This window comes from Leopardus geoffroyi, chromosome A3, assembly GCF_018350155.1.
Source record: "Leopardus geoffroyi isolate Oge1 chromosome A3, O.geoffroyi_Oge1_pat1.0, whole genome shotgun sequence".
Classification (NCBI taxonomy): Eukaryota; Metazoa; Chordata; class Mammalia; order Carnivora; family Felidae; genus Leopardus; species Leopardus geoffroyi.
This window is the reverse complement of record NC_059336.1, coordinates 139837051-139864121: the sequence shown is the minus strand read 5'-3', so window position 1 is coordinate 139864121 and position 27071 is coordinate 139837051. Positions and strand designations below refer to the sequence as shown.

Below are 27071 nucleotides of genomic sequence, written 5' to 3'. Positions count from 1 at the left end.
AAATAAACAAGCGGGCTGTGTCACACGGAAAGCTTCTGCACAGCAAATGAAGGCATCAAAACTGGCGAAGATACTTGACTTGTAAGGGGCTATTATTCAAAATTTATAAGGAACACCTACAGCTCAAGAGAAGAAACCTTACACTTCAATGAAGATTTGGGTGGAGAGGACTCGGGGCGCCTGGCGGGCCCAGTCGGTTAAGCGTCAACTCTTGATCTCATGTCAGGTGACGGTCTCACGGTTCGTGAGTTCGAGCCCCGCATCGGGCTCTGCACTGACAGTGTGGAGCCTGCTGGGGATTCTCTCACTCTCAGAATAAGTAAGTAAACCTAAAAGAATTGGGTAGACGAACTGAATAGATATTTTTCTGCAGAAGCCATACAGGTGACTAGCACACACGAGAAGATGGTCAGCGTCAGACATCCTCAAGAAAGTGCAAATCAGCGGGGCGCCTGGGTGGCTCGGTGAGCTGAGCGTCCGACTTCGGCTCAGGGCACGATCTCGCGGTCCGTGGGTTCGGGCCCCGCGTCGGGCTCTGGAGCCTGGAGCCTGCTTCGGATTCTGTGTCTCCCTCTCTCTGTACCCTCCCTGGCTCATTCTCTCTTTCTTTCTCTCTCCCTCTCTCTCTCAAAAGTAAATAATAAAGACTTTTAAAAATTAAAAAAAAAAAAAAAAGAAAAGCAAATCAAGACCATGATGTGACCTCACAGCTGTCTGAACGGCTAAAGTCAACAACACAAGAAACAGCAGGTGTTGGCGAGGACGCGGAGAAAAGGGAACCCTCAAGCACTGTCGGTGGGAATGCTGACTGGTGCAGCCGCGCTGGAGGGCAGCGTGGAGGTTCCTCAAAACGTGAGAAATGGAAGTACCGGATGACCAGCAATCCCACTTCTGGGAATGCTTCCAAAGGACACGAAACCACGGTCTCGAAGAGACACCTGCATTCCCTCGTTCATTGCTCGTTATTGGCAGCAGCCAAGATAGGAATCAACCTGAGTGTCGTTGATGGGTGCAGGGCTCACGAAGACACGGAAGCCCTACGTCTCTGTCTGCAGTGGCATATTACACGGCCTTGGGAAGAAGGAAGTCCTGCCACTTGTGACAACACGGATGGACCTTGGTGGCATCGTGCTAAGTGAGAGGAAGCACAGAAAGAAAGACAGATACTGTATGATTTCGCTTACGTGCGGAACCTGAAAAATAAAAACGAGTGGAGGAAACCCTCGCAGACACCGTGCACAGATTGGTGGTTGTCAGAGGTCGGCTGGGGGGCACTGGGTGAGGTGGCTGAAGAGAAGAGTGGAGGCACCGGACACGGCCAGGTCCGCCCGTCACGTGGAGCCAGCGAGGAACCCTGGCGACGTCCTCAGCCGGTCTTGCTGTCCCATCCCCTCCGTCGTCCTTCTGGCCACGTTGGGTGGGGGACCGTGCCTGTCGCGCTGCGTCCCCAAGGCAAGTCCTGCTGGGGATGGTCAGTGGTAGGTGTTCGTGCACGTGGACCGCTCTCGTGGGTGCCTCAGCTTTGTGGCCCCCCGACTGTACCGTGCTTGTGCTCGCGGAAGCCACACGCACGGCAGAGCGCAGGACGCTGGTTGTGGCGGGGAGAGTGGCTGACGGTAGCCACGGGGTGAAAGGGACGACCCAGATGGCTGCAGGGCGTCAGTCGTGTGATGTGTGAATCGATAAACAGTTTCACACAAACAGCCAGTCTGTTATAAACCACAGCGGGGCTCAGGGCTCGGGGCCCGTGTCCCCAGGACGTGGCACTGAAGCCACGACTGGTAGGCTGTGTATTCAGGCTCACACACACCAGTCCCAGTGAGGGCTCAGTGAGTCTGATCTGGGGGCTCCGCAGAGGGCGTTGGAAATGGGGTTTTACCAAAGGCTGTGGTGTGGCGGCAGATTCCACGGAGGCGATCCTGACCAGTCCGGCTGAGCGCCTTGCGGGGGTGTTTCTGGAGTGCTGTCTGGCGGTAAGGGCAGCGCCTCCGTGGACCGTCACGCCGTCCACACAGCAGTCCCAAGCCCGGGACTGACGGCAAGCCGTGTTCATAGTGCACGTAGTAAGTGCTTAAGAAAAACCCATTTTGATCTAACGTCTCAAGAATAGAGAGATAGTTATGTATATGCTGATGCATTCATGTGAGGAGAGTTTTCAGTGTTTTAAAATGAATTTTACCAAGAGCTTTTTTTTTTTTTTTTAATTTTTTTTTTTCAACGTTTATTTATTTTTGGGACAGAGAGAGACAGAGCATGAACGGGGGAGGGGCAGAGAGAGAGGGAGACACAGAATCGGAAACAGGCTCCAGGCTCTGAGCCATCAGCCCAGAGCCCGACGCGGGGCTCGAACTCACGGACCGCGAGATCGTGACCTGGCTGAAGTCGGATGCCCAACCGACTGCGCCACCCAGGCGCCCCTTACCAAGAGCTTTTAATGGCTGGAAGATACTTACGCAATGTTAATTTTCAGAAGTGTGAGTGCCGTAGGAACACGGTCATTTACAAGGACACAGAGACGCAAATGAGCTCTGCCGTGTGTAACAGTGATTACCTGCGGAGGTGAGAATGTTCAGGACTGCGGTTTCCTTGTGTGCATAGACCTGTCTGCTGGGAGTGTGATAACAGCGGTGAAAGCCCCAATTTACACAGCCGTTTCCCTGTGTTTCTCTGTCAGTGAGGTTTTTGCCGGCTTTCTCCTTGATTTTGATGGCTTCCTGTCTTACATGGAGGTCTTTCATCCATTATTTTTGTGTCTGGTGTAAGAAAGCGGTCCAGGTTCATTCTTCTGCATGTCGCTGTCCAGTTTTCCCAGCACCACTTGCTGAAGAGACTGTCTTTATTCCACTGGATATTCTTTCCTGCTTTGTCGAAGGTTAGTTGGCCATACGTTTGTGGGTCCATTTCTGGGTTCTCTATTCTGTTCCCTTGATCTGAGTGTCTGTTCTTGTGCCAGTCCCATACTGTCTTGATGATGACAGCTTTGTAGTATAGCTTGAGGTCTGGGATTGTGATGCCTCCTGCTTTGGTTTTCTTTTTCAAGATCGCTTTGGCTATTCGGGGTCTTTTCTGGTTCCATACAAATTTTAGGATCATTTGTTCTAGCTCTGTGAAGAATGCTGGTGTTATTTTATAGGGATTGAATTGAATATGTAGATTGCTTTGGGTAGTATCGACATTGTAACAATATTCGTTCTTAGAATCCATGAGCATGGAGTGTTTTTCCATTTCTTTATGTCTTCTTCAATTTCTTTCTGAAGTTTTCCATAGTTTTCAGCATACAGATCTTTTACGTCTTTGGTTAGGTTTATTCCTAGGTATTTTACAGTTTTGGGTGCAATTGTAAATGGGATCAATTCCTCGATATCTCTGTTGCTTCATTGTTGGTGTATAGGAATACAACCGATTTCTGTACATTGATTTTATATCCTGCAGCCTTGCTGACTTCATGGATCAGCTCTAGCAGTTTTTTGGTTTGGGTTTTCCATGTGGAGTATATGTCATCTGTGAAGAGTGAAAGGGTGACTTCTTCTTTGCCAGTTGGGATGCCTTTTACTTCTTTGTGTTGTCTGATTGCTGAGGCTAGGACTTCCATCACTATGTTGAACAACAGTAGGGAGAATGGACATCCTGTTGTGTTCCTGATGTGAGGGGGAAAACTCTTGGCTTTTCCCCATTGAGGATGATATGAGCTGTGGGCATTTCATATATGGCTTTTATGATGTTAATGTATGCTCTTTCTATCCCTACTTTCTTAACAGTTTTATTGGGAAAGGATGCTGTGTTTTGTCGAATGCTTTTTCTGCATCTATTGACAGGGTCATGTGGTTCTTATACTTTCTTCTAATGTAGCGTATCATGTTGATTGACTTGCAAATATTGAACCAGCGCTGCAGCCCAGGAATGAATCCCACTTGGCCATGGTGAATAATTCTTTAGATGTACTGTTGAATTTGATTTGTTAGTGTCTTGTTGACAATTTTTGCATCCATGTTTATCAGGGATATTGACCTGCAGTTCTCCTTTTTAGGTGGGGTCTTTGTCTGGTTTTGGAATCAAAGTAATGCTGGCCTCATACAATGAGTTTGGAAGCTTTCCTTCCATTTCTGTTTTTTGGAATACCTTGAGAACAATAGGTATTAACTCTCGTTTAGACGTTTGGTAGAATTCCCCTAGGAAGCCCTCTGGCCCACGACTCTTGTTTGTTGGGAGATTTTTGATAAGCAATTCAATTTCCTTGCTGGCTATGCATCTGTTCAGATTTTCTGTTTCTTCCTATTTGAGTTTTGGTAGTGTGTGGGTGTCTAGGAATTTGTCCATTTTGTCTGGATCGTCCAGTTTGTTGGCATATAGTTTTTTCAAAGCATTGTCTTCTAATTGTATTTGTGATCTCTTTCATTTGTGATTTTATCTGTTTGCTTTTTGAGAAGTCTGGCTTGGGGTTTATCAATTTTGTTTATTCTTTCAAAAAAAACCAGCGCTCAGTTTCATTGATCTGTTCTATTTTTTTTATTCTATATCATTGATTTCTGCTCTAACCTTTATTATTTCCCTTCTTCTGACCTTTGGCTTTATTTGCTGCTCCTTTAGGTGTAAGGTTAGGTTGTGTGTTTGGGACCATTCTTGTTTCTTGAGATGGGCCTGGATTGCAATGTATTTTCCTCTTAGGACTGCCTTTGCTGCATCCCAGAGGGACTGACTGTCATGTTTGCATTTTGATTTGCTTCCACGTATTTTTAAATTTCTTCTTCAATTTCATGGCTAACCCATTCATTCTTCAGTAGGATGTTCTTTAACCTCCGTGTATTTGGGGGCTCTCCACGTTTTTTCTAGTGGTTAATTTCAAGTTTCATTGTGTTGTGGTCTGAAAATATTCATGGTATGATCTCGATCTTTTTGTGCTTGTTGTGGGCTGTTTTGTGACCCAGTATGTGATCTATTGTGGAGAATGCTCCATGTGCACTGGAGAAGAATGTGTATTCTGCTGCTTTAAGATGAAATGTTCTGAATATATGTTAGGTCCATCTGGTCCAATGTCTTATTCAGAGCCGTGGTTTCCTTATTGATTTTCTGCCTAGATGATCTGTCCATTGTTGTAAGTGGGGTATTAAAGTCTCCTACAATTACAGTATTATCTAAAAGTTTGCTTATGTTTGTGATTAACTTAATTTCTATTTGGGTGCCTCCACATTTGCATGGACCCCTTAATTATGATATAATGCCCTTCTTCATCTCTTGTTACAGTCTTTGTTTTACATCTAGTGTGTCTGATAGAAGTATGGCTACTCCGGCTTTCTTTTGACTTCCAGGAGCATGATAGATGGTTCTCTATCCCCTCACTTTCAATCTGCAGGTCTAGAGTGAGTCTCTTGTAGACAGTGTATAGATGGATCCTGTTTTTTTTATCCATTCTGATACCCTGTGTCTTTTGATTGGAGCATTTAGTCCATTTATATTCAGAGTGATCCTTAATCTGGGGAAAGAAACAGGCATCCAAGTCCAAGAGGCACAGAGAACTCTGTTTAAAATCAATAAAAACAGGTCAACACCATGACATATCATAGTAAAACTGACAGAATTCAAAGATAAAAGGACAGTTCTGAAATCAGCAAGGGGCAAACATGCCTTAACCTATAAGGGTAGACACATAAGGGTAGGAGCAGACCTGTCCACTGAACCTTGGCAGGCCGGAAGGGATTGGCAGAAAATAGTCAATGTGCTGAACAGGAAAAATATGCAGCCAAGAATCCTTTGTTCAGCAAGGCCGTCATTCAGAGTAGAAGGAAAGATAAAGACTTTCCCAAACAAAACTGAAGGTGTTTGTGACCACTAATCCGGCCCTGCAGGAGGTCCTAAGGGGGACTCTATGAGTGGAACGTGGCAAAGACCACAAAGGACCAGAGTCATCACCACAGACATGAAATCTCTAGGTAACCCCACTGGCTTCTGAACGGGCCTGATTTACAACTGCCTGTGAAGAGTCTAAGAACAGTCATGTCCTATTTTGTCTCCATTATTCACGTTTCTTAAGAGATTTTTAATCTTATTGTGATAATAGTGATTTCAATTTGAAAAATATGACAATAATCTGTTGTCACAAAAGTTCATTTGCTTTTAATAATTGTATTGTCGTAACATCAAAAAATTTATGCACCATAAGTACTGTAGATAGCCTACACAAAATATTTGAAAATAATAGACTAAACATTTCCACTCAAAATACATCAAATTTAAATAGAAAATTATTTACATTTCTCGTATGAAACGCTGAGACCATGCTGTTCATTCCTGAGACGTATGTCTAAATCCAGCTGTGGACAAAGACATTAGAAGACTTTCCCGTCAATAATAGTTAATATTGGATGTCTAGTTAGCCTGTAAGACTCGCTCCTTGTAGACAACACGGAGAACTCCTGTTTCAGCAGGATGCACCCTGCGGAAGCTGCAGAAACAGCTTGTGTGGGGCTGTATTTGCTGAGACAGTTTCCTGAGGCTCGCGTGCGGCTGGTTCTGGAGAGGCCTCGGTGGCCTCGTCTACTTGGCCGCCTCGCCAACCAGCCACAGTGAGTTCCTTGCTCCATTCGCTGCAGTTTCGCTCAGTGTACAGGGGCGTGGCAGAGGGACAGGGGGCAGGGGGCGGGGGGCAGGTGCAGGTGGCCGGCCCGGTGTGTGCAGCCTCGGGCTCCGGTCATCTTGACACACCGTGTTCCCAGAGGAAATGAAAACAGGAAGTCAGTAAAAGCTGACGCTGTTAAGAAACTGTCTTAATTCTTGTCTATTTGTTATTTTTTACAGTTTGTTTATTTTGAGAGAGAGATTGAGAGAGAGAGCATGTGCGCGTGAGTGGGGGAGCGGCAGAGAGAGAGGGAGAGAGAATCCCAAGGAGGTTCCATGTTGTCAGCAGAGAACCTGACGTGGGGCTCGATCCCAGGAACCGTGAGATCATGACCAGAACCGAAGTCAAGAGTCCAATGCTGAACTGACCGAGCCCCCCAGATGCCCCCGGGTCGATTTAAAGAAAATTAGGAAACAAAATGCTTTGAGAGGCCCCTGCTGCCCAGGGCCCACGGCCCTTCTCTTTCGCCCCGGAGAGAAGACTCACTGTTCTGAGGGGACGTCAGTGGAAACCTGACCGCACCGTGCGTGTGCTTCGCGGGGATTCGAGCAAGGCTGTTAACCGACTCACTGATCGCGCTGTGCAAGAACGAAGTCTCCTTTCCAAGCTTCTGGGTGTTAAACAAAAACTTGAAAGGACTGATGAGGGTGCACCCCCCCAAACTGGCATGCGGAATGTTACAGAGATGAGCTCGGCTGAGGCCACAGTTCCACATCCACGGAAAGTCAGCCACTGAGAAAATTCACGGTAAGCAGAGGCTGAAGTGGGCGTCGACCCGGATTTTATGGGAAAACAGGCCTCGTCGTCTCGTTGTATTCAGCACTAACTGAGCGTGGCCCCTGTGTTTCCGGGTCAGTGCTGTGGTGTCCACGTCACCCTTCTGGTCCCCCAAGGCTGCCATCGCTGAGTAGCAAAAATAAATAGCAGGGTTGGAGCCAGTCTGTGTTTGGGTTAGACGGCGTTTCTCATTAAGGGGGTATATTTGTGTAAGATACGCATGTGTATGTGATCGCCATACTTACGGTAACACAAGATTTGTTACTCTTTGTTCGTAATGTGTTGTACACGCCAAGTGTATACGTTTATACAATGCATGCAACTACTTAAATGAAAGGCTGAGCTGAGCCAGAGAGCAGAACTGGTGGCCGGACGAGCCCAGGATGGCGTGAGGCAGCCAGCGTCGGGTGCCCGGCTGAGAGGGGACGGTGACGTTCAGAAGCACAGGTGCTGGAGATCCGGGCCTCCTGGTTCTGCGTTAAAGCATCGTTCTGGTCTGGATTGGCCCGTCGCCACGTTCTGGCTTTGCAGGCAGTTGTGTTCAGACACAGGACCTGAGACCGTGGACGGACATCAGAACATGCAGCGTTATGCCACGTGGATCTCTTCCAGACTTTCATTGAGTGTGCAAATGTGACAGATTTGTTGGCAAATGTACTGACTTAAATTCAGACACTGGAAGCGTCTACTAGGAACTTCTAACTGACGAGTTCTTCCTCCCAAGCTGGGACTTGGGCGTGTGTGGTGATGGGTGCCAGGGTGGGTCTGAGCTTGGGTTCGGGAAGTGGTGCGACCTGACCGCCAGAAACCTGGCTTTGCCTGCAGCACACCGTCTCTGAGCCCCCGGCCTGTATCTGGTGACATCTCACGGGCTGGCCCTGGGGCGGCTGTACGCAAAACAGCCACGGCTGTGGTCTGCATCCCCCCATGCTTTGGTGCCCAGGGACCTAGAGAGGAGAGGAAGAGACCAGAGGGGTCACGGTGGCCATGGGAGGAGTAGGCACCTGTCACGGGGAAGCTGGAGCCCGTGTCCTTCCACCCTGTGACACCTGCTGCACATCTTGTGGATGTCCGGGACCCCCTGGCGTCACTGGGGTGAGGACGTGAGGGGTCTGCCGAGGGGGCAAGGTGGCCGTCAGGTCGAGGGCGCCAGCGGCTGCTCCCTGGTGAAGGTGGCAGGGGGTCCAGGCCTCCGTGGGTGGTCCCTGTGGCCTCTGGGAAGGCACGAGAGACCCACAGACCGGGCGTGGACATATCTCACCCTAACCCTGCGGCCAGTGCTTCCTGGGGCCCTCCCGCACCTGATGTTTCTGTGAAATCTTGTGTCTGGATAGATTTCTACTAAAATTACATTTAATAATGTTAGGCTATTTTAATTTTATAGTTTTGTATAAGCAATAGCTAAAAACTAGTCTTCTGTAGTGAAAATGTGGAATGGTGAATTACCGCTCTTACGTTAACTGATTCATGTTCAGTATTTCTGTTTCCAGTCTCACGCACTGCGTTTGCTCTTAGGTCAAAAGCGCAAAATGACTCAGCAAGGTGTGTCTTGTGTAGAAAAGGCAGGATCCACAGTTTCTAGTAAAATGTCGGTTTGGGGGACGAGTAAATGACAGAGGCCATCGGGCCTCTAACAGGTGCATTTCCTCCTCACCACGGGCACCTCGGCGACAGCTTCTCTGGCCGTGGCGGCCGTGTCCACGCCATCCTGGCTGCAGTTCCGGACTAGCTCAGGGCAAACCGCAGGACAGAGGGCCCCAAAGGAAGAATATCCTGCACAAAACACATTCCCTTCGCTCCACAGACGTTAACATTCTGTGCCATTCCGAGGACATTCAATGACGTGCAGATGAAAAATTAGGAAATACTTGATTTTTAGAGATGGATGTGGCCATAAACGCCCGTAGGAACGCTGACCAGACAGATGTGGCCATTAACGCCCGCATGGGCTCTGACCCGACGGATGTGGCCGTGAACACGCACAGGGGCACTGACCCGACAGGTATGACCATAAACGCGCGTAGGGGCGCTGGCCCGACAGGTATGCCCATAAATGCCCACAGGGGCGCTGACCCATAATTTCTGTAACGTAGTAAATGGGTGGTTCTGGATGGAGTGGACCTTGCATGGGCCCAGGTCCCTTCGCACAGCCTGCTTCAGCTCTGGATTCTTCCGTGTGAAAAGAGCAAAAGATACTTTTCCTGCTGTTTTAAAATGTGTTACAGTAAATACGTGTTCATCTTGTTCGTTTTGTGATTCGGAGGGTGCGGCCACATTTGGTGCCCAAAGGCAGGCGCCAGGTGGACCTGCTCCGGCCCCGGGGGGCGAGGCGGCTGGTCGGGGGTGTCTCCCGCAGGGGCAGCTGGGTGCTGGGTGGTCAGGGCCCGGAGCCCTCAGGTCAGTGCTGGGACGTGCCCTCCCCAGGAGCCGTGCCGCCCCCCCACCGGCTGCCCGTGGGGACGTGGAGGGGTCCGTCCTGGCCTGGCGGCCATCCTGGTGTCGCTTCTTGGGCCACCCCGCCCCCACCCCACGCTGAGCCGCTGCCTGGCCATGTGCCCTGGGGTGGTGCTGACGGTGTCACTGCGCCCTGAACCAACCCCCAAGCCCGTGTGCGGTGTGCACGGGTGGGTCTGGGTGTGTGTGGACGTGCATGTGGGTGTACGTGGGTGCATGTGTGCGTGCGTGTGGGCGTGTACAGGCAGGCGTGCAAGCGTGGGTGTGCATGCCGGGGTGCGTGTGTGGGGAGGCGTGGGTGTGGGTGTATGTGGGTGCGCGTGTGCATGCGAGTGCACGAGGGTGGCCTGGGAGGTAGCACACTACGGAGGCCAGCCCGCAAAGAGAAGAGTTCTGGAAGCAAAGTCACCACACGAAAGCTGAAGGAAACATGACTCTAGAGACAGAGCAGAGTCACCAAGCCTGTCCCTGAGATGAGTGTCAGGCCCGCCCTGTGCCAACGTGATTACGGGTTTTTAAAGTAAGAAAGACGAGAGCATCGGGCGTGAACAGCGTTGAGAAGGGCCCGTGACGCTGCAGTCAAAATAGTTCGTCATCAGACACGTCGCGTACTCACCTTAAATTACATGCTGACAGCAGAGTTAATTACGCGATTATGGAAACATTCTTTCCTTTAAGAACCTCCCTCAGAGCCCTGCCGGGAACTCAGAGGTGACAGTTCAGTCTGGCTTTTCCGCCACTCGGCTCGCCTCCCCTCGCTGAATCTCTGATGCTGAGAAAGTGGTGTCTCAAGGTTCTTAACTGTTAAGTGTTCAGATTTAAATTCCGCGCTGGTATCCGGGCTTCATACCCGCCGTGGGGTCTTCCTCGTAGGGGAAACACAGTGTGTTCGGAGGATGTGAGGTTTCTGGGTTTTGTTTTTTTTTTTTTTTTCGTTATTTAGGGGTATATAGGTGACATGTGTCTTGTTTTCTGCAAGAAAAGAAGTGTTTGTAAAAGTCTTACGTACATTTTGTTCTAATTGATTTCACTTCTAAAAGCACTAATTTTATGACACAAGGTCATAGTATTTTACTAAGGCAAGGAGTATTTTCAAAGTCTGTCTCTTCAGGGAGGTACGGGGAGGGCAGGAGGCCGAGGGAGGGGACTGTCCCCTCCAGGTGCACCCCACCTGCCCTTGGCTTTCTGGATGTGGCTCAGATACCCTTGGCAACCCCGAGGGGCTTCACCCAGTGACCACATGAGGCCGTGAATGTCACGTCCATTTCACAGATTTTAAGTGTAGGGGTAACTGGGACTTCTCACAGAAACCCATCTTCTTAAATTGCCTCTAGGTTGTGAAGGTCCCGCAGGGTTCCCAGACCAAGTCATGGCGACGGGGCGTCCAGCTTCGGCCACCTCTCCCCCAAGGCACCACACGGTGTTGGTGTTCCTGTTGGTCTTCCTGTTACTGTGTGCAATACCAAAGTACGGTTGTGTTGTGTCGCAGTCTGAAATTAGATTTAAAAACGGGCCCGTACCTCCAGCAGGATGTCTCAAGGTCGAAATTATGAACTTGTGACCCACAGGCATCTTTGTCTGCTGTGCAGCGCACTTGCCATTAATTGAACACTAAGTGGTGAATATTCAGCTGCTTGCTAGCATTTGAGTCTTTCCTAGGTTTAAAAATTACCTTTACTTTATTCATCAAAACTAGAAAGAAATCCAAGTCCCATCTTGGAGCTTCTCTAAGGATAACACCGAGGCATTGCAGTCCGCCACAGAGAAGCATATTCTAAAGAGCCACGTAAAATAAAGGTTTGGATTTGGAGTCTTTGGTCTGTGGTCTGCATAACAAATTTAGTATACCGCCTTCTCAGGAACCTCCAGTGAACGGCTGCCTCATAGTCATCAGCTCCATGTTAGGTCAGAATATCCAAAATCCAGAACTTCAATAAAGCCACCAAACACTTGTCGTCCATTCTAGTGACTTACTAGTTAATTTCATGGAAATACACGTGGAAAGAACCTGGTTGCTATGGACTCTAACCTGTGAGCCCCCGGTGGGGGCTCTGAGCTGCATCAGATAGCCCATGAGCAGGCATGAATTATACAGCACTCTGCTCTGGTACGAAAATATCGACAATCATTTTAATTATTTAATTGAAATCATTTTACTTATTTATTTTTTTTAAAACGTTTATTTTTGAGGGAGGGAGAGAGAGTGACAGAGTGTGAGCAGGGGAGGGGCAGAGAGAGAGAGAGGGACACAGAATCCGAAGCAGGCTCCAGGCTCTGAGCTGTCAGCACAGAGCCCGACACGGAACTCGAACACATGAGCTGTGAGATCGTGACCTGAGCCGAAGTCAGACGCTCATCTGACTGAGCCACCCAGGCGCCCCAGATTGAAATCATTTTAAAATTACAGTTAATATTTCTGTTTTAAAAATTACATTTAGGTTATGCACTGAATGATGCTTAATCAGCCTACAAACATGGACGTTTTTAAACACACTTCTCCCTAGAAACAGACACAGTGCTTGGGTACTACAACATCTTGCGTGGCCTGGTCCTGATACACGCGAGTGGTGTTTCGTGACACGTGTCAAAGCGTGTGCAGTGTCAAAGTAACGGAGATTCCAAAGCCATATCTAAGCACCTGTACGACACGAATCTCAAAGAAGGGGGCCTGAGAATTTATCTCTTACAAACTCCCTTTATGATTTGTATGCACAGTGACGTTTTCAAGTCCTTGCACGAGACAGCGGATGTGTGAAACAAGACAAAGCAGCTGTTGGCACAGACCTCCCGTCCAGCACGGGCTCTGAGAAGATCCGTGAGCACAGGAAGAACCAAGTGCACTTGAAGAAGCCCGCACAGCACGTCTCCCGCAGTGCTAACCTCTGCCCTAAATAGTAGATGCAAGGTGCTTGTTTTCAGGTGCTGGGCAGCCGGCCATATAAGACCGCGAGCCGTGACGGAGGGGACACCACAAGGTGACAGTGCAACTCACACACAGCATGTGGTCCTGGCGCACCGAGGAGACAAGGACAAGGACGCAGGGCTTCTGGATCAGCTAGAAGCCGTGGGGCGGGGCAGCAGGGTCCCCGGAAGGAGGTGGCGTTGGGAGCTGGAAGCGCGTCTGCGTAGGTTTTGCACAAGTCCTTGGCCGAATGCCAGGATACCAGTGCGCAGGGAAAGACTACCCCGTGCCCCCCAGTCAAGGCGCTGAGGGCACAACAAGCAAAGATGCCAGAGGTCTAGCCGTGCTGGTAACACTGCGGCTCCATCCCGGCCGAACCGGAGAAACTGAACTGGATGTGCAGCTGCGAATTCAGAAGGGCTGCGCCTCAGGCACAGAGGCAACCATAAAGCTGCCATAACAGAGTCTCTAAAACCAACCCTTGGAAACAAGTGTGGACGGGACAGCACTGGAGGCTGAATCCCTTCAAGTTACAGGGGTTTAGTAAACACTTTGGCTTCTGCAAACCCACCCCAACATAGTTTAAAACTCCCTACGTTTAAGGTGATTACGGTAAGTGATCTGCCTGCTGAACAGAAATGCCCTGGAAGAAAACATAGTCCAGTCACTACCTTGTGTCGTTGATAACGTCTGGTCTGCAGCCAGAAACTACTAGTGACGCAAACAATAACGAGTGACATGAAGCTAAGAAAACACGCAAGCAGTAGAAATAGACCCCGTGTGAAAATACGGAATTTAGCAGACAAAGATCTTAACGCAGCACTTTCAAATATGTTTAAGGCCTTAGAGGAAAATACGGTCGTAATGACTGAACAGATGGGGACTCTCAGTGAAGAATCTGAAACTTCAGAAAATGAACAAATGGTAACCGTAGAACTGGAAGCATAATAATTAGAATCCAATGCCTACTAGTTCGTCTTCCCATGGATAGAAGATGGCAGTAGGACCGCTCGAGAGACCAGGAGACAAATGGAAAATTGCCCATCTCAAGAACAGAGACAGACTGACAAATGAGCCCCAGTGATGTGTGGGACACATCAGGTGGACGAGTCCCAGAATGAGGATGGGGATGATCGTAAGCCCGACGCACACAAAGAAAACTATTCCAATCAAACTGTCGAAAACCGAAAGAGGAAATTCAGGCAGCAGCCATATTTTAAAAAGACATAACTTACCCGGGTACAATGATGTAAATGAGTGTTTATTAAGAATTTTACATGCATGGGATAATATTCTTTAAAAATGAAGGGATACAGACTTTTTAAAATTTTTTTATTTTTTATTTTTTTAAATATGAAATTTATTGTCAAACTGGTTTCCATACAACACCCAGTGCTCATCCCAAAAGGTGCCTCCTCAATGCCCCTCACCCACCCTCCCCTCCCTCCCGCCCCCCATCAACCCTCAGTTTGTTCTCAGTTTTTAATAAGAGTCTCTTATGTTTTGGCTCCCTCCCTCTCTAACCTCTTTTTTTTTTCTTCCCCTCCCCCATGGTCTTCTGTTAAGTTTCTCAGGATCCACATAGGAGTGAAAACATATGGAGTCTGTCCTCTGTATGACTTATTTCACTTAGCATCACACTCTCCAGTTCCATCCACGTTGCTACAAAAGGCCACATTTCATTCTTTCTCATTGCCACGTAGTATTCCATCGTGTATATAAACCACAGTTTCTTTATCCATTCGTCAGCTGATGGACATTTAGGTGCTTTCCATAATTTGGCTATTGTTGAAAGTGCTGCTATAAACATTGGGGTACAAGCGCCCCTACGCATCAGCACTTACAGACTTTTTAAAGTAAATCTAAACTAAGAAAATGCCACCAGGGGGGCTGCACTACAGGAAATCCTAAGAGGTGGTCTTCCAGATGAAAGGACAGGATGCCAGTGGGAGACGTGCATATACGGGGAGCACCACAGGAGGAGTGTGCGTGTGAAGATGGCTGTGCTTCCTTGTCTGAAGTTCCTTTGAAGTTAGATAGTTCAGAGGACAGAATGATAGCACAGTAAAGTGGAGGTGGTGATGTATGTGGACGTAAGAGACAGCAAAAATAGCACCAAGGGTGGGGGCCAAGCACATTGAGATGCTCTGCTGTGAGATCCTGGCACTGGTGAAAGGAAGGCATGGGAAGGAGGGTGTGTCAGATACAAGGTTTGAAGTGATGCGGCACTGACTCAGAGTAAACACTGATAAATTAAGAGTGTGTATTATGATCCCTATAGCCAATGAGGAGATAAAAAAGAATAATGAAAAAAATTAACCCCTAAAAGAGTATGTTCAATGAACTGGGAGAAAACCCAAGAGGAACAAATAACAAATTAGCAATGTATAACTAAACCCCGTGACACGAGAATTATATTAAATGTAAACGAACTAAACGTTCCATTTGAAACAGAAATTATCAGACTGAATTAGACCCAAGTCTGCTTACCATGGGAAGTATTGTTTAAATGTAAAGATGCAGATGGGTAGAGATTAAAAGAGTAGAGAATATGTATCTTATAAACAGTAACCAAAAAAGGTGGCTTTGTTAACGTCTAACAAAGTAGTCTTCGAGATAAGGAGTGTCCAAAAAACAAAGAGAAGTGTTTCGTTACGATTAAAGAATCATTTCATCAGGAAGACATTCTGGTCTTAAGTATGGCACACACCCAGTAATAGAGCTTCCGAATACATACACCAAAACCTGGCAGAAATGAGAATTAGACAAGCCTCTCATCATCTATGGAGATTTTAATACTCTTTATGCAGAAGTTGATATGACGTGTAGACAGAACATCAGTAAGGACATAAAGGACACAATCAACCTTATGAACCAACTGGAACCTAACTGCCTTTTATAGGGAACCACACCCCAAGCTTACAGGGTGAATATGGAACGTTCACCAAGATCACATGCAGGGCTGTGATAGGCTATTTAGGACTGTAAACTCAACTATTCTGTAATTGGTGAATTCTGTCAAAGAAATAACATGTGACCTCCACAGTTTTTCAGGAAATAGAGGAAGATGGAATGTATCCCACTAATTGTGTGAGGCCAGGATAATACGGGTACCGGAACCTTTCGATGGCATTATAAGTAACGAACGTTGCAGACAACAACCCTCACGAATGCTGGTGCAAAAATGGTCAACAACCTGTGAAAAAACCCAAAGGGTACCACATCATGAGCAAGTGATGTTTGCCCCAGCAGCGCAAGCGGGCACAACATCCAAAGTGCAGACTTAACTGATAACCAGCAAATGTGTTGATAATATCCTCCAACGGGAAGGAGCCCAGATCTCCTTTAGCAGGTGAGTGGGTGAGAAATGCAGGTATACGCAAACAGTAGAATACTACTCACTGATGAAAACGAATCCTCTGCCGATACATCTCACAGACTTCCTGCTGAATGGAGCCTTGTGCATATACTTCCTGTGTGGTCCTCTTTGTAGAAGTTCTAAGAGTCAAAACTAATCTAGCTGATCTGACTTCTGTCAGACTGACATGGCTGGAGGGCAGGAATTGCCTACAGACTGCCACAGGGAACTCTGTGGGGACAAGGTTTGTGTGGGTGTGGATGGGGCAGAATTAGCCTGTGTCGTGATTCAGGTTCTGGCACGGGGTGTATCTGTTTGTCAAAGCTCATCAAACTGTGCTCCTACATGAGTACATGTTGTAGGTGGTTCATGCCTCAAGATTGCTCAGTAAAAATAAAAGGAGTTGCAAAGTCCACAATTATCCAAAGTAGGAAGAAGACAGCAATACCTGAAAAGTTGCTTTCAAATCTCTTATTCAAAGTATTACGATGACTAATATTTTTTTTTCTTTTAAAAAAATGACTTAGGGGCACCTGGGTGTCTCAGTTGGTTAAGTGTTGGACTCGTGATTTCGGCCCAGGTTGTGATCTCATGGTTCATGAGTTCGAGCCCCGCATCGAGCTCTGCCCTGACAGCACAGAGCCTGCTCGGGATTCTCTCCCCCCCGCCCCTCAAAATAAATTAATAAAGTTAAAAAATGCCTTAAAGACGTATTTCGGCATACAGCAGAGATGGAGACCCCCATTAGTGGGGTCGGCGCAGCAGAGAACGGGGGTCTGCTCCCCCTCGCTCTCGGCTCCTGCTCACGCGCTCGGCGAACTAGGGTCGCCGCTCAGGGCCGCCCCTGCTGACACTCGTTCCTGCAGAATCGTCCTTACCCCTCACGGCCGTTGCCTGTTCCCGCTAGGCCATCAGGGTCTCGGGCCAGCCTGTAGGCCGCTCTTCAGACAAGGCCTCAGGCATCTTAGGTAATCCTGTAAAGCGTGCGAACGCCGTGTTCCCCTCGAGCAAGAGCTGATAACTGCTAAATTATATTTAGATACAGACTTCATTCCAAGGGAGTTAGAGCAAGAGAAGCTCTCCCTACACAAGGGATAAATAGAACAAAGCATAACCACCCTCAAGGACCCGGGTTCCTATTAACCAGAAGGTGCTCTGCCTCCGAGCGCGAGGTCTGTGGGTGAGTCCCGCTTTGTGTCAACTGTGACCCATAAACGTTCTCTTCCGTGCCCTCGATCGCGATTATTGGCAGTATGGCTCTAACTAAGTTTCAGAAAGAGAATAGGAAGAAGGTCCTCAGGAAATGTACCAAGTGTGTGATGAGGTTTGGACCGAATTTTTTCCCTCTTTTTACAGCTTTGAATTTCCCAGTTGTGTAGGGTGTGGTCGTGTCTCCACCGTGAAGGTGGTGTTTTCGTGCTTCCGTGTGGACACGTGTGCGTGCACGCCTGAAGAGAGCCAGCACGCTGGTATGCCGTGTGCCACGTGTGGCTCTCCGTGCCCGTGCGTGGCAAGACACCGGGACGCGTGTTACTTCATCTTCTCTCACTCATTTCCAAACGGTTTCCGTGTCTTGTATCACAAGTACTTGGTTTTCCTGGCGTTTCTGAGACGTCTCCATCGTGTGGCACGTCGGGGAACCAGAGGGAAGAGATTGCCCTGGGGAGGGTCCGTGAGGGCCTCCCCACGGGGGCCCCCGCAGAGGGGCCGCCCGCCGCCCGCCCCTGACGCACCTGCCCGACGCTGCGCCTCCAGCCGCCCCCAGCAGCTCCCGAGGTTCCCACCCGTTCAGAATCCGTCTCGCGGTCGCTGCGGCAGCGGACAGGAAAGGTCCCGGGACTCAGTCAGTTGCACGTCGGTGTTTCACGACGGCCTTTTCCGCTTTAGCTCTTCGGCAGCTTTGGGCCGCGTCACAGAGCAAGCGGGGGAGGGCATGTTTTGTGTCGCCTGCAGTGGGCGCGTGACTCCTGCCTTACCTGTGCGGGTTGTGAGGCGCTGACTGGCGCAGCCCGCGGCGTCTCGGGTCCGCCGTGGGAACGCGGCCCCTTGCTCCTGCAAGCTAGAAGGATTGAGCAGCTCTGCTTGCTTTCTTTTTCTTTTTTCTCTTTAACGTTTATTCGGTTTTGAGAGAGAGAGACAGAGAGTGGGCGGGGGAGGGGCAGAGAGAGAGGGAGACACAGAATCCGAAGCTCCAGGCTCCAAGCTGTCAGCACAGAGCCCGACGTGGGGCTCGAACCCACAGAGCATGAGATCATGACCTGAGCCGAAGTCGGATGCTCCACCGACTGAGCCCCCCAGGTACCCCCACGCAGCTGTCATTTCTTACAGGAACCTGGACAGCAGGGAACTCGGGGAATTGGCTCTTTGCCCTTTGAGCCGGTGGTGCTGAGTCAGGGGCTGCTGTGCGCTCGGGAGCCTGCGTGCTGGCCGGATGCCCTCACCCCTGCCCGGGGCTGCCGTCTCCATGCCGGGCCGCGGGCTCCACGGGAGGATGGGTCAGGCTGCTACCGGCCCCTCCCTCAGAACCCAGACGGGAACTTGGGGGTCCTCTTGCCTGGAGCCCACTTCCGATCCTGCCGCCTGCGGACCCGGCAGCGCGGGGTCGGGTCATGAGCCCGTTTGCGTGGGTTCCGCGTTTCCCACGCACCTGCCTGTGGTCTGCAGGCTCCACGGAGGAGGGACTGCTCGCGCCCACCGGACAGTCAGCGTGGCCCCTGACCCGGCCTCTGTGCGTGTGTACCTTCTGCCTCCGGACCCGGAGGCGCCCCACTGCGACGTTTGACGTGGGCGTGGCCGCAGCCCCTCGGCCTCCTGGACTCGCCCCTTCCCACGGCAGTCTCTCTCCCCGAAGCTTCCCCTTTGACCTTTCTTCTGTGCAGCGTTTTGTTGACAAAAGAGAGAATTAGTTTAAATTCACATGGGAGGGCACTTACTTCTTTCCAGATCTTTCGGAAAATTGTCCCATGCTTTTTAAACAGTTGAAATGTATTTCCTTTGAATTTTAGGGGACAGGATGCTGGTGGCTGTCCCTGCATTCGGTGCTGACTGACTCTGTGACTGTTGCTTCTTGCTTATCGTGCACAGGATTCACCATCGCCTTCCTCGCCCGCAGCTGACGCGCCACAGTATGAGAAGCGCTGGCTGGACACGCTGTCCGTTCCTCTGTCCATGGCCCGAATCTCCAGGTGCAAGGCTGGAACAGGAAAATGCAGGTGTGTGACCGCCGTCGGAAAGCGGGACGCTGGCACACCCCCCAGCCACCGCCTGCCCCAGAGCGTCTGTGTCATGAGGCAAGCGTGTGTGATGTCTTCTGGTAGAGCGAGCATTTGCGAAATAAATAAGTAACAAGTCAGAGGAAAGGTAGGCACTGAAAAGAAACCGTAATCAGAGCAGTAATGGATTTGTTGTTGGCAACAGGCCTCCCGTGGTGAGGTGATTCGTGTTAGTTCTTCTGAATCGTTGATCACTGGAAAAACCGTACGTTCGTGTGTAAGTGTCGGTAGAATTAGACAGGAAGTAAGAGTGCATTCGTGTCCAAGTTGCAGACGATTCCAGAGAAGTCATTTAAAGTCTGTGGGCCTCGTTGTCGCTGTTCATAAAATGAGGGGTTACACCTGCATCCGTGTCCAGTAAGACTCCTTGTCTCCGAGCTCGGTTAATTAATCCATTTCAAAGATTTACGTGTGAAGGTTGTGGCTCCGTAACTGTTTCTGCGGACTCCGCGTTTTGCTCTCTTCCCAGGCATAGCGTGTCCTCTGTGGCTAACCACCGTGGCAGGGACGGCACGGTGGTGGTGAATTGCCTCTCGGTTGTACGACGGGTGTGCAGACACCTGTGTGAGCCGTGGCCTGTCAGCCAGGGAGGAGTTTGCTGTTTGCAAACTGAGCACTATCTTTGACAAAACGTGCGGGCCCACGTGCGTGTCCGCACCTGCCTGTGAGTGTGTGCCCTCGTGCGTGCTCGTGTGTGGGTGGGGGAGAGAGGAGTCCAAGGTTCTCTTCTCTGGCCCCTCGGTGAAGGAGGGAGTCTGTCTGATGACGCTTTTGACGAACGGCTACCGTTTCATTTTCGGTATCAAGTGACATTACTTGCGTGGCCTCTCACAGTCAATGTGCACGTCCGTGAGAGGGCACTTTTGACACCATCGCGTGCACGCCAGCTCTGAGTCTAAGTTTTACATGTGTGGCCGTTTGGAAAAGGTCAGTAGACCTGAGAAGTTAGGGAGGTGGGAAGACATGGGTGGATATGTGGGTAGGTAGGTAGGTAGGTAGGCGGACAGTAAGGTGGGAAGGTAGGTAGGTAGAGGGAGAGAGAGAGAGGAGTAGGTGGGTAGGCAGGCAGGCCGAGGTAGGCCCCTCGGTAAACAGCCATGTGTAGGCCTAACAGCAGTCGTGGCCACAGATCCCTCTTAAAGTGTGTGTGTGTGTGTGTGTGTGTGTGTGTGTGTGTGTGTGTATGTCTCTGCCCATCCCCCTGTTTGAATAAGAGGCTCTGGGAAAACCAGGGCCACCGGACGTCTTCAGGCACCTGCTGTCTCGCGGGACGAAGGGGCGGCCCGGACCAGCCTCTGGTTGGAAGGCCAGCACTCTCGTTTCCCACAGGCCGCGGCCGTGCCCTGTGTCGTCCGCGGGGTGCGTGACAAAACGCTACCGCCTGACTGGGTTCTGCCAGCCGCTCTGCTGCCTGGGGTGTTCAAGCGGGTGCTCCTGGCGACGGGAGAGCCGAACCCATCGGGCCTCCGGCAGGCGCCCGCTGGGATGAGCACGTTGTGCCTATGGACGACACGCGGTTCGGGAGGGCTCCCGCTGCCGCCTCGGTGCCGCCCTGTCTCCTGTCCCGGGGGAAAGGCCGCAGAGCCGCCAGCCCACGGACAGCCCTCAACTCTTCCGGAGACAAAAACGTGTCGGTTGAAGGCCCCATGTCACCCGGGCAGCACGTGCGTGTCCGGAGACGTCTCAGGGGCGCGTCCTCTAAACCCACGATTGGCTCAGTCCATGCTTGGTTGTGCTTTACCCGGTCCCTTCAAAAGGACGCCGGTTTGGGATTCCAGGACCCGGGTTTGAGTCGAGGTGTGTGTGCCAGGGTTTGGAAGTAAGGGCAGAGAGGACGCCTTTAGGACCAAGGGAACTGTGCATGCAGAGTGTCCAGGCTCATCCCAGGAGGCTTCCGGAGATGGCCTGGATACGCCCTGGAAAGCCTTGCTCTCCTCGGACAAGCCGCCAGACCGCTGGGGAGGCGCATGGCGCGTGGGGAAGAGTCCTGGGTCTGGAAGGGTCCTGGAATCGACATATTGCCGGTGTCCCTTTGCCTTTCCAGGGCCCCGTGGCTTCACCCAGCGAGGCGTGCGTTTAAACAAGTAGGTGGGGAAAGATGTTAATACCTCACTGCCTCCTGAGGTCTCGCGCAGGTAACGTAAACTAACGCTGTAGGTTTAAAGGAGCTCTCAAGTATCCTGCAGGCTTGTGAGATTACAGAATTCCTAAGTTCTGCAGAAGAGGAATGCCTGACCTGAAGGAAGAAAATCACGGTTTGAGAGATGTCACCAAGAGCGTCAGGCAGTCTGAATCTGTCCCCAGGCACTGGGCACAGCTGGACTCGGTTGCAGGGCACAGACCTCCGTGGTCCTGCTCAGACTAGCCTCTCCATGCCTCTGGTTTAATGCTGGCCTCGAAGACAGTATGGACGGGGCGCCTGGGTGGCTCAGTCGGTTGAGCGTCTGACTTCGGCTCAGGTCAGGATCTCGCGGTCCGTGAGTTCGAGCCCCGCGTCAGGCGCTGCGCTGACGGCTCGGAGCCTGGAGCCTGCTTCGGATTCTGTGTCTCCCTCTCTCTCTGCCCCTCCCCTGCTCATGCTCTGTCTCTGTCTCAAAGATAAATTAACATTAAAAAACGACCAAGAAAAAGATAGTACAGAGTTGTTTCTGAAACTTGGAAGCGAGGAAGGAGGGGTGGGGAGGGAGGAGGAGGAAGGAGCGGAACTGTAACTTTGGCCCCTTTTGCCTCACTTCTGTTGAGTCTCTGAAAGTAAGAGTGGAATTGTGTCTTATCACTGCAGCGATTGCATTTGTCTTCTGGGAGACAACCTTACGTTAGAAGCCAGAGCGCAGGGTGTGTGTTCTTTCGTCGAGAGTAGGGCACCCGGGGGGGGGGGGGTCAGTCGGTTAAGCGTCCGACTCTTGAGTCAGGTCATGATCTCAGAGTTTGTGGGTTCAAGGTCCAGGTCGGGCTCTGTGCTGACAGTGTGGAGCCTGCTGGGGACTCTTTCCCTCTCTCTGCCCTTCCCTCCCCCCAGAAAATAAGTGAATAAACCTTTAAAAAGGAAGAAGAAAGAGCACGTCGGGAGCCAGATGGTTTGCAGACGGGAACATTTTGAGAAGCGACAGGGGCTGTCAGGATTATCCCGCTGAATACTCTGATTTCTATTGCAAGGTTGGTTTCGTGCCAGGAATGGACTCCTCTGTAGCAGATTTTCTGTGGTTGGGAATCGTGCGGGTGCAGCCTCGTGGCGCCTGTGGGCCTGGTGTGGCCGAGCAGAGCTGGGAGACCATGTCCCGCGTCCCGGGGGCCGTGGCGTCTCAGTGAGGGGAGCAGCTTGTAAAGGATGTGGATGGAGTCGGCGGTCAGAGGACGGTCGGGAACTCGGGGTCTGATCTGCGTCGGGCTCCTGTGCTCATCACTTGGCGTAATTTTTATCTAGGAAGTTGGCAGGGGACAGTGGGAAGGAGCGGGCCAGACGTGTCCTGGGAGAGGCATCGTCACGGTCAGGTTCGTCATTGGACGGCGCGTCCGTGTCTCTGCTCAGGGGGGATCGTGAAGAACCCTTGTGCTGACTGCCTCCGTGGGGCCCACAGGGAGCCCGGTGCCCCGCAGGCCGGCTGGCAGTGCTCACAGCCAGGGCTCTGGTCTCCATCCCAGCACTCTGGCCGTAAGGGTTCTGGAAGTTTCATTTTAGGGGTAGAAAGTTAGGGTGCTCATATCTGTCGAAAGAGAACGATGCCATTCTGGAAGCGTCCCTACAGACTTGGAGCTGGTCCAGGTATGCGGAGGTCTGGGAGCCGGTGTTTCTGAGCCTCAGACCTGCTCAGAATGGTAAAGATAGCTCCCTAACACTGCTTCTGACCTTGCGATCAGCCCTGTGCACGACAGTTCGTAAACTGTAAACCGCTCTGGTTTAGACTCACTGTGACCCCACGCAGAGGGTCCCCTTGGTGTCACCACCTGGAGACGAGGAGACGGAGGCCTGTGTAGATCGATCAACGTACCCAAGGTCACGAGGCCAGAAACTGGAAAGGCACACACACACACACACACACGCACATGCACACGCGTGCACACGTACGCACAGAACCCAGTCTCTGCTTCTGCAACCTCGGCTCTTACGACAGCACGCTGCCTGGCGGGGATCACAAGGGCAAACCGTGTTTCTGAGCCTCAGACCTGCTGGGACGGCCGGGCGAGCCCGGCCGCCGGAGAGCGGGGGTCCTGATGCGGCGCCGGCCCGGGCTTCCGCCCGATGATTCCGTGTGTCACTGGCCCGGCCTGGGTGACGAGCCTGCCTCAGAGCCGACGCCTGCCTAAGAGGGAAGTGAGGTCCCTGCACGAGCGGCGAATTCCGTGCTCTTCGTTCTGTGTTCCTGGTCCGTGATTACCGGCCTTAACGCCCACACAAGCCTGCCGTGCTTTCTGTGTGCGCTCTTCCAAAGCACAGACCGCGGCCTCACCATGCGTGGACGTGCTGCCCCCTCCACGCTGGCCCTGGGACGAGCTTCGCGTCATGGCTGGAAGGCGGGGTCTCGGCCGTCCCTCGGGGAGCAGGGACCCCTGCGTCAGTGGTCAGCTCTGGTCAGGTCTGGGTGGCCTGCACAAGCCTGTGGAAACCACGGAGAGTCGCCCCCACCTCGTGACCCACCCTGCTAACCTGACCAGTGGCCGTTCCTGGCGTGGGCTGGGGTTGGCGTAGAACAGACACTGCCCGTTGATCAAACGTGTAGCGCGAAGCTGGACAGCCTCCCCGGCCAGGGACGGCGGGCCGTGCCCTCCTGGAGATTCGAACCCTGAGCCGTACCCAATGTAAACAGAGCCAGTGGCCGGGACTTGCTCCGTGGCTGTGATCCTGGGGGGCCGCTCCCCCGCGGTATGTGCCGACGCGGAAGCGCCCCGTGTCTGTCTTCGCGGATCCAGTGGCGGTTTCCCCGAGTGGCACCTCCCGGCACTCTGAGGGTCACGAGCACCCCGCCTGCGGGTCCCCACATGCACGTCGTCGTCCTTCCAAGCAGGATGCGCCCGGGTTGGGGGGGGGAGGTGAACAGGCACCCAGAGCTGGACATGAAAACAATCAGGAGGGGTCTTAAAGTGGGAAGAAAGGGTGGCTGGAGACACACGTGCCTGCTTCCCACCCACTGCACGGGTCCCTCAGCCAGAACAGAACCCCCCCCCCACCCGGCCGCCCCAGTGCTGCACGCAGAGCAGGGGTGCTTAGTCCCGTGCCTGTGCCCTCACTTATCAAGGTCCCGTCCTTACAGGGAAATACAGGAACTGGAGTGACAGGGTCTCCACACCACTGAGGGGCGCTGTGCCCTGGACAACCTAACGCTCTCCCGGTGCCCAGAGGATCTGCATCGCCCTCGGCAGGGGGTCCACAGGCTCCCACGTGGCTCCGGGCAGGCCTCCCACGTTCACTCACCGGTTGGGCCCTGACCCCAGGAACAAAAGGGGACCCTGCTCTTGACTTATCCGAACAGCTTTCTAATCACTTTTGAGGACAAACCCAGCGAATCAGGTCTATCTGGGTTTCCATTCCTGCCTCGGCCTCGCGGGCAAGCCTGGGTGCGCCACACGGACCCTGCCTCCCAGGACCACGGCACCACGGGCACCTCCTGTCTCCGCCAGTCCCGCCCTGCTCTTACCCAGAGGCCATTTTCTCCCCGAGACCGAAGGTGTCCCAAAATGCTCTCTGATGCCACATGTCTGCCAGTCTGTGAGAAGGTGACAGGGGCCCTCAGGCGGCATTCGCAGGGCGCACGGACCCCTGCCCGGGGCCCACGCGTTCCTGCGCGGAAGGTGACAGAACCACTGCAGGTCCTCAAGCTCTGTGGCTGCCCCAGCATGCTCGCTGCCTTCCAGCAGTGTCCCCGTCCCAGGAGAGAGCGCACGGGGTGGCCACACGGGGTGGCCACGGCCCGTCTGGACCGTCCAGCACATCCGGTTGTACCAAACAAGTGCACGCGCAAGATGCAGGCAGGCACGGGAAGCAGGGGCGCCGAGTGGTGACGACGGCGGTCTGCGTGGTTCTGACGCAAGGGAGATGCCCTTGTGATCCCCGCCAGGCAGCGTGCTGTCGTAAGAGCCGAGGTTGCAGAAGCAGAGACTGGGTTCTGTGCGTACGTGTGCACGCGTGTGCATGTGCGTGTGTGTGCCTTTCCAGTTTCTGGCCTCGTGACCTTGGGTACGTTGATCGATCTACACAGGCCTCCGTCTCCTCGTCTCCAGGTGGTGACACCAAGGGGACCCTCTGCGTGGGGTCACAGTGAGTCTAAACCAGAGCGGTTTACGGTTTACGAACTGTCGTGCACAGGGCTGATCGCAAGGTCAGAAACAGTGTTAGGGAGCTGTCTTTACCATTCGTTGTGTCAATATAGCACACGAGGTATCTCTTTGGCCTCTAAACTTTGTTACTTATTTAACTTGAAAGACTTACATGGGATTGTGAAAATAACCCATACGCCCGTTGAAAGAACGTAAGATTTATTACGCGTCCCTGGCCCGTCTGAGAAGCGGAGACAGCGTGAGATGCTGTATGTTTTACACCCTCTTGAGAGTCTTTTCAATGCACTTTGGTGACTTCCATAAAATCAACTAACATGCTGTCAGCCGGAAATCGTTGACAAAAGGCACTTTGGGGACACAATTTGTGGACCAAGAAGTTACTGCGAACACTTCGCTGACAAACGCCAGACAGAGCGGAAAGTCGACGACCGCCAGAAATGAGCCCGTCTGGGGAACGTTCGCTGTAGACCTCGCGACGGGCAGGGAGGCCACGTTCAGGGTCAGTGGAGTCCCTCCGGGCCAGCCTCCCCGTCACCCGCACGCTTGGTGTGGGTTTGCCGAGTCACTTTCGGGGAACAGCCTCGGCGTTCCCTTGTCCCGGACCCGGGCCGTCCTTCATGCCCGGGGCTCACTTCCACAGTAGCGCCTCTGCGTCCCATGTGTGCCGTGCATCAGGAGTCGCTGGCTGAGACTCCAGACGGCCTCCAGGAGCTCTCGGGGCCCAGGGAGGGTCCTGCCCCTCTGCCTGCGGCCCCAGTCCCTTCCTGCCCCGTCCCTGAGGACCCGAGATGTCGAATCTCCGTGACGGAGTTTTGCCCGGGAAGCGTGTCTTGACACGACTCGGTGCCGCGTGCTGCTCTGGGGACCCTGCTGTGTGTGTGCAAGTGTGTATATTCAGTGTGACAACCATCAGATTGGAACTTTAAGGGTCCTGCGTCCGAAACCTAGGAAGGATGGCGACGCCTCCTAGGGAGGGGAGAGGGTTCGTGAGCACTTGGAGGGCGGAGGGCCGCCAGCAAGGACGCGGAGCCTGTGCCGGGGGTGAGGATCGGAGCCGCTGGGGCATCTCTGACACACACACCTGTGCACGCGTGTGCACACACCCCCGTGGATACGCACAGCTACAAATACTGACTCTGGGAAATTCAGAAAATGCAGGTGTGGGGGGGACCGGGAGCTGTCACGGCCTGTGACTCCGGTACGCTGGCCTAGACTTGCTGTGGAGACAGAGGTCATGTTGCAGATAAGTACGTGGGGGCCAGGGTTTCAGGCACAGCATCGATGCTCATGGCGCTCGGCGGAGCCGCCCCGGGCGTGCAGAGAAACCCTGTGCTCCCGGGCGCCCCCACACTCGCGGGCGCCCTACAGACCTACCAGCTGCATTCTGTGCTGCCAGCTGACCTTTCCGGGACCTGGGCTGCT

At 52.2% G+C, this 27071-nt stretch overlaps 1 protein-coding gene across 1 annotated transcript in view; it reads left to right on the top strand.

Moving 5' to 3' along the window:
* Positions 1–27071, top strand: part of SNTG2 (syntrophin gamma 2) — a 184813-nt gene that overhangs the window by 95701 nt on the left and 62041 nt on the right. The window contains exon 9 of the mRNA XM_045447897.1: positions 19189–19316. Within this exon, the coding sequence (XP_045303853.1) occupies positions 19189–19316 (128 nt within the window). The remainder of the gene's footprint in view (positions 1–19188; positions 19317–27071) is intronic.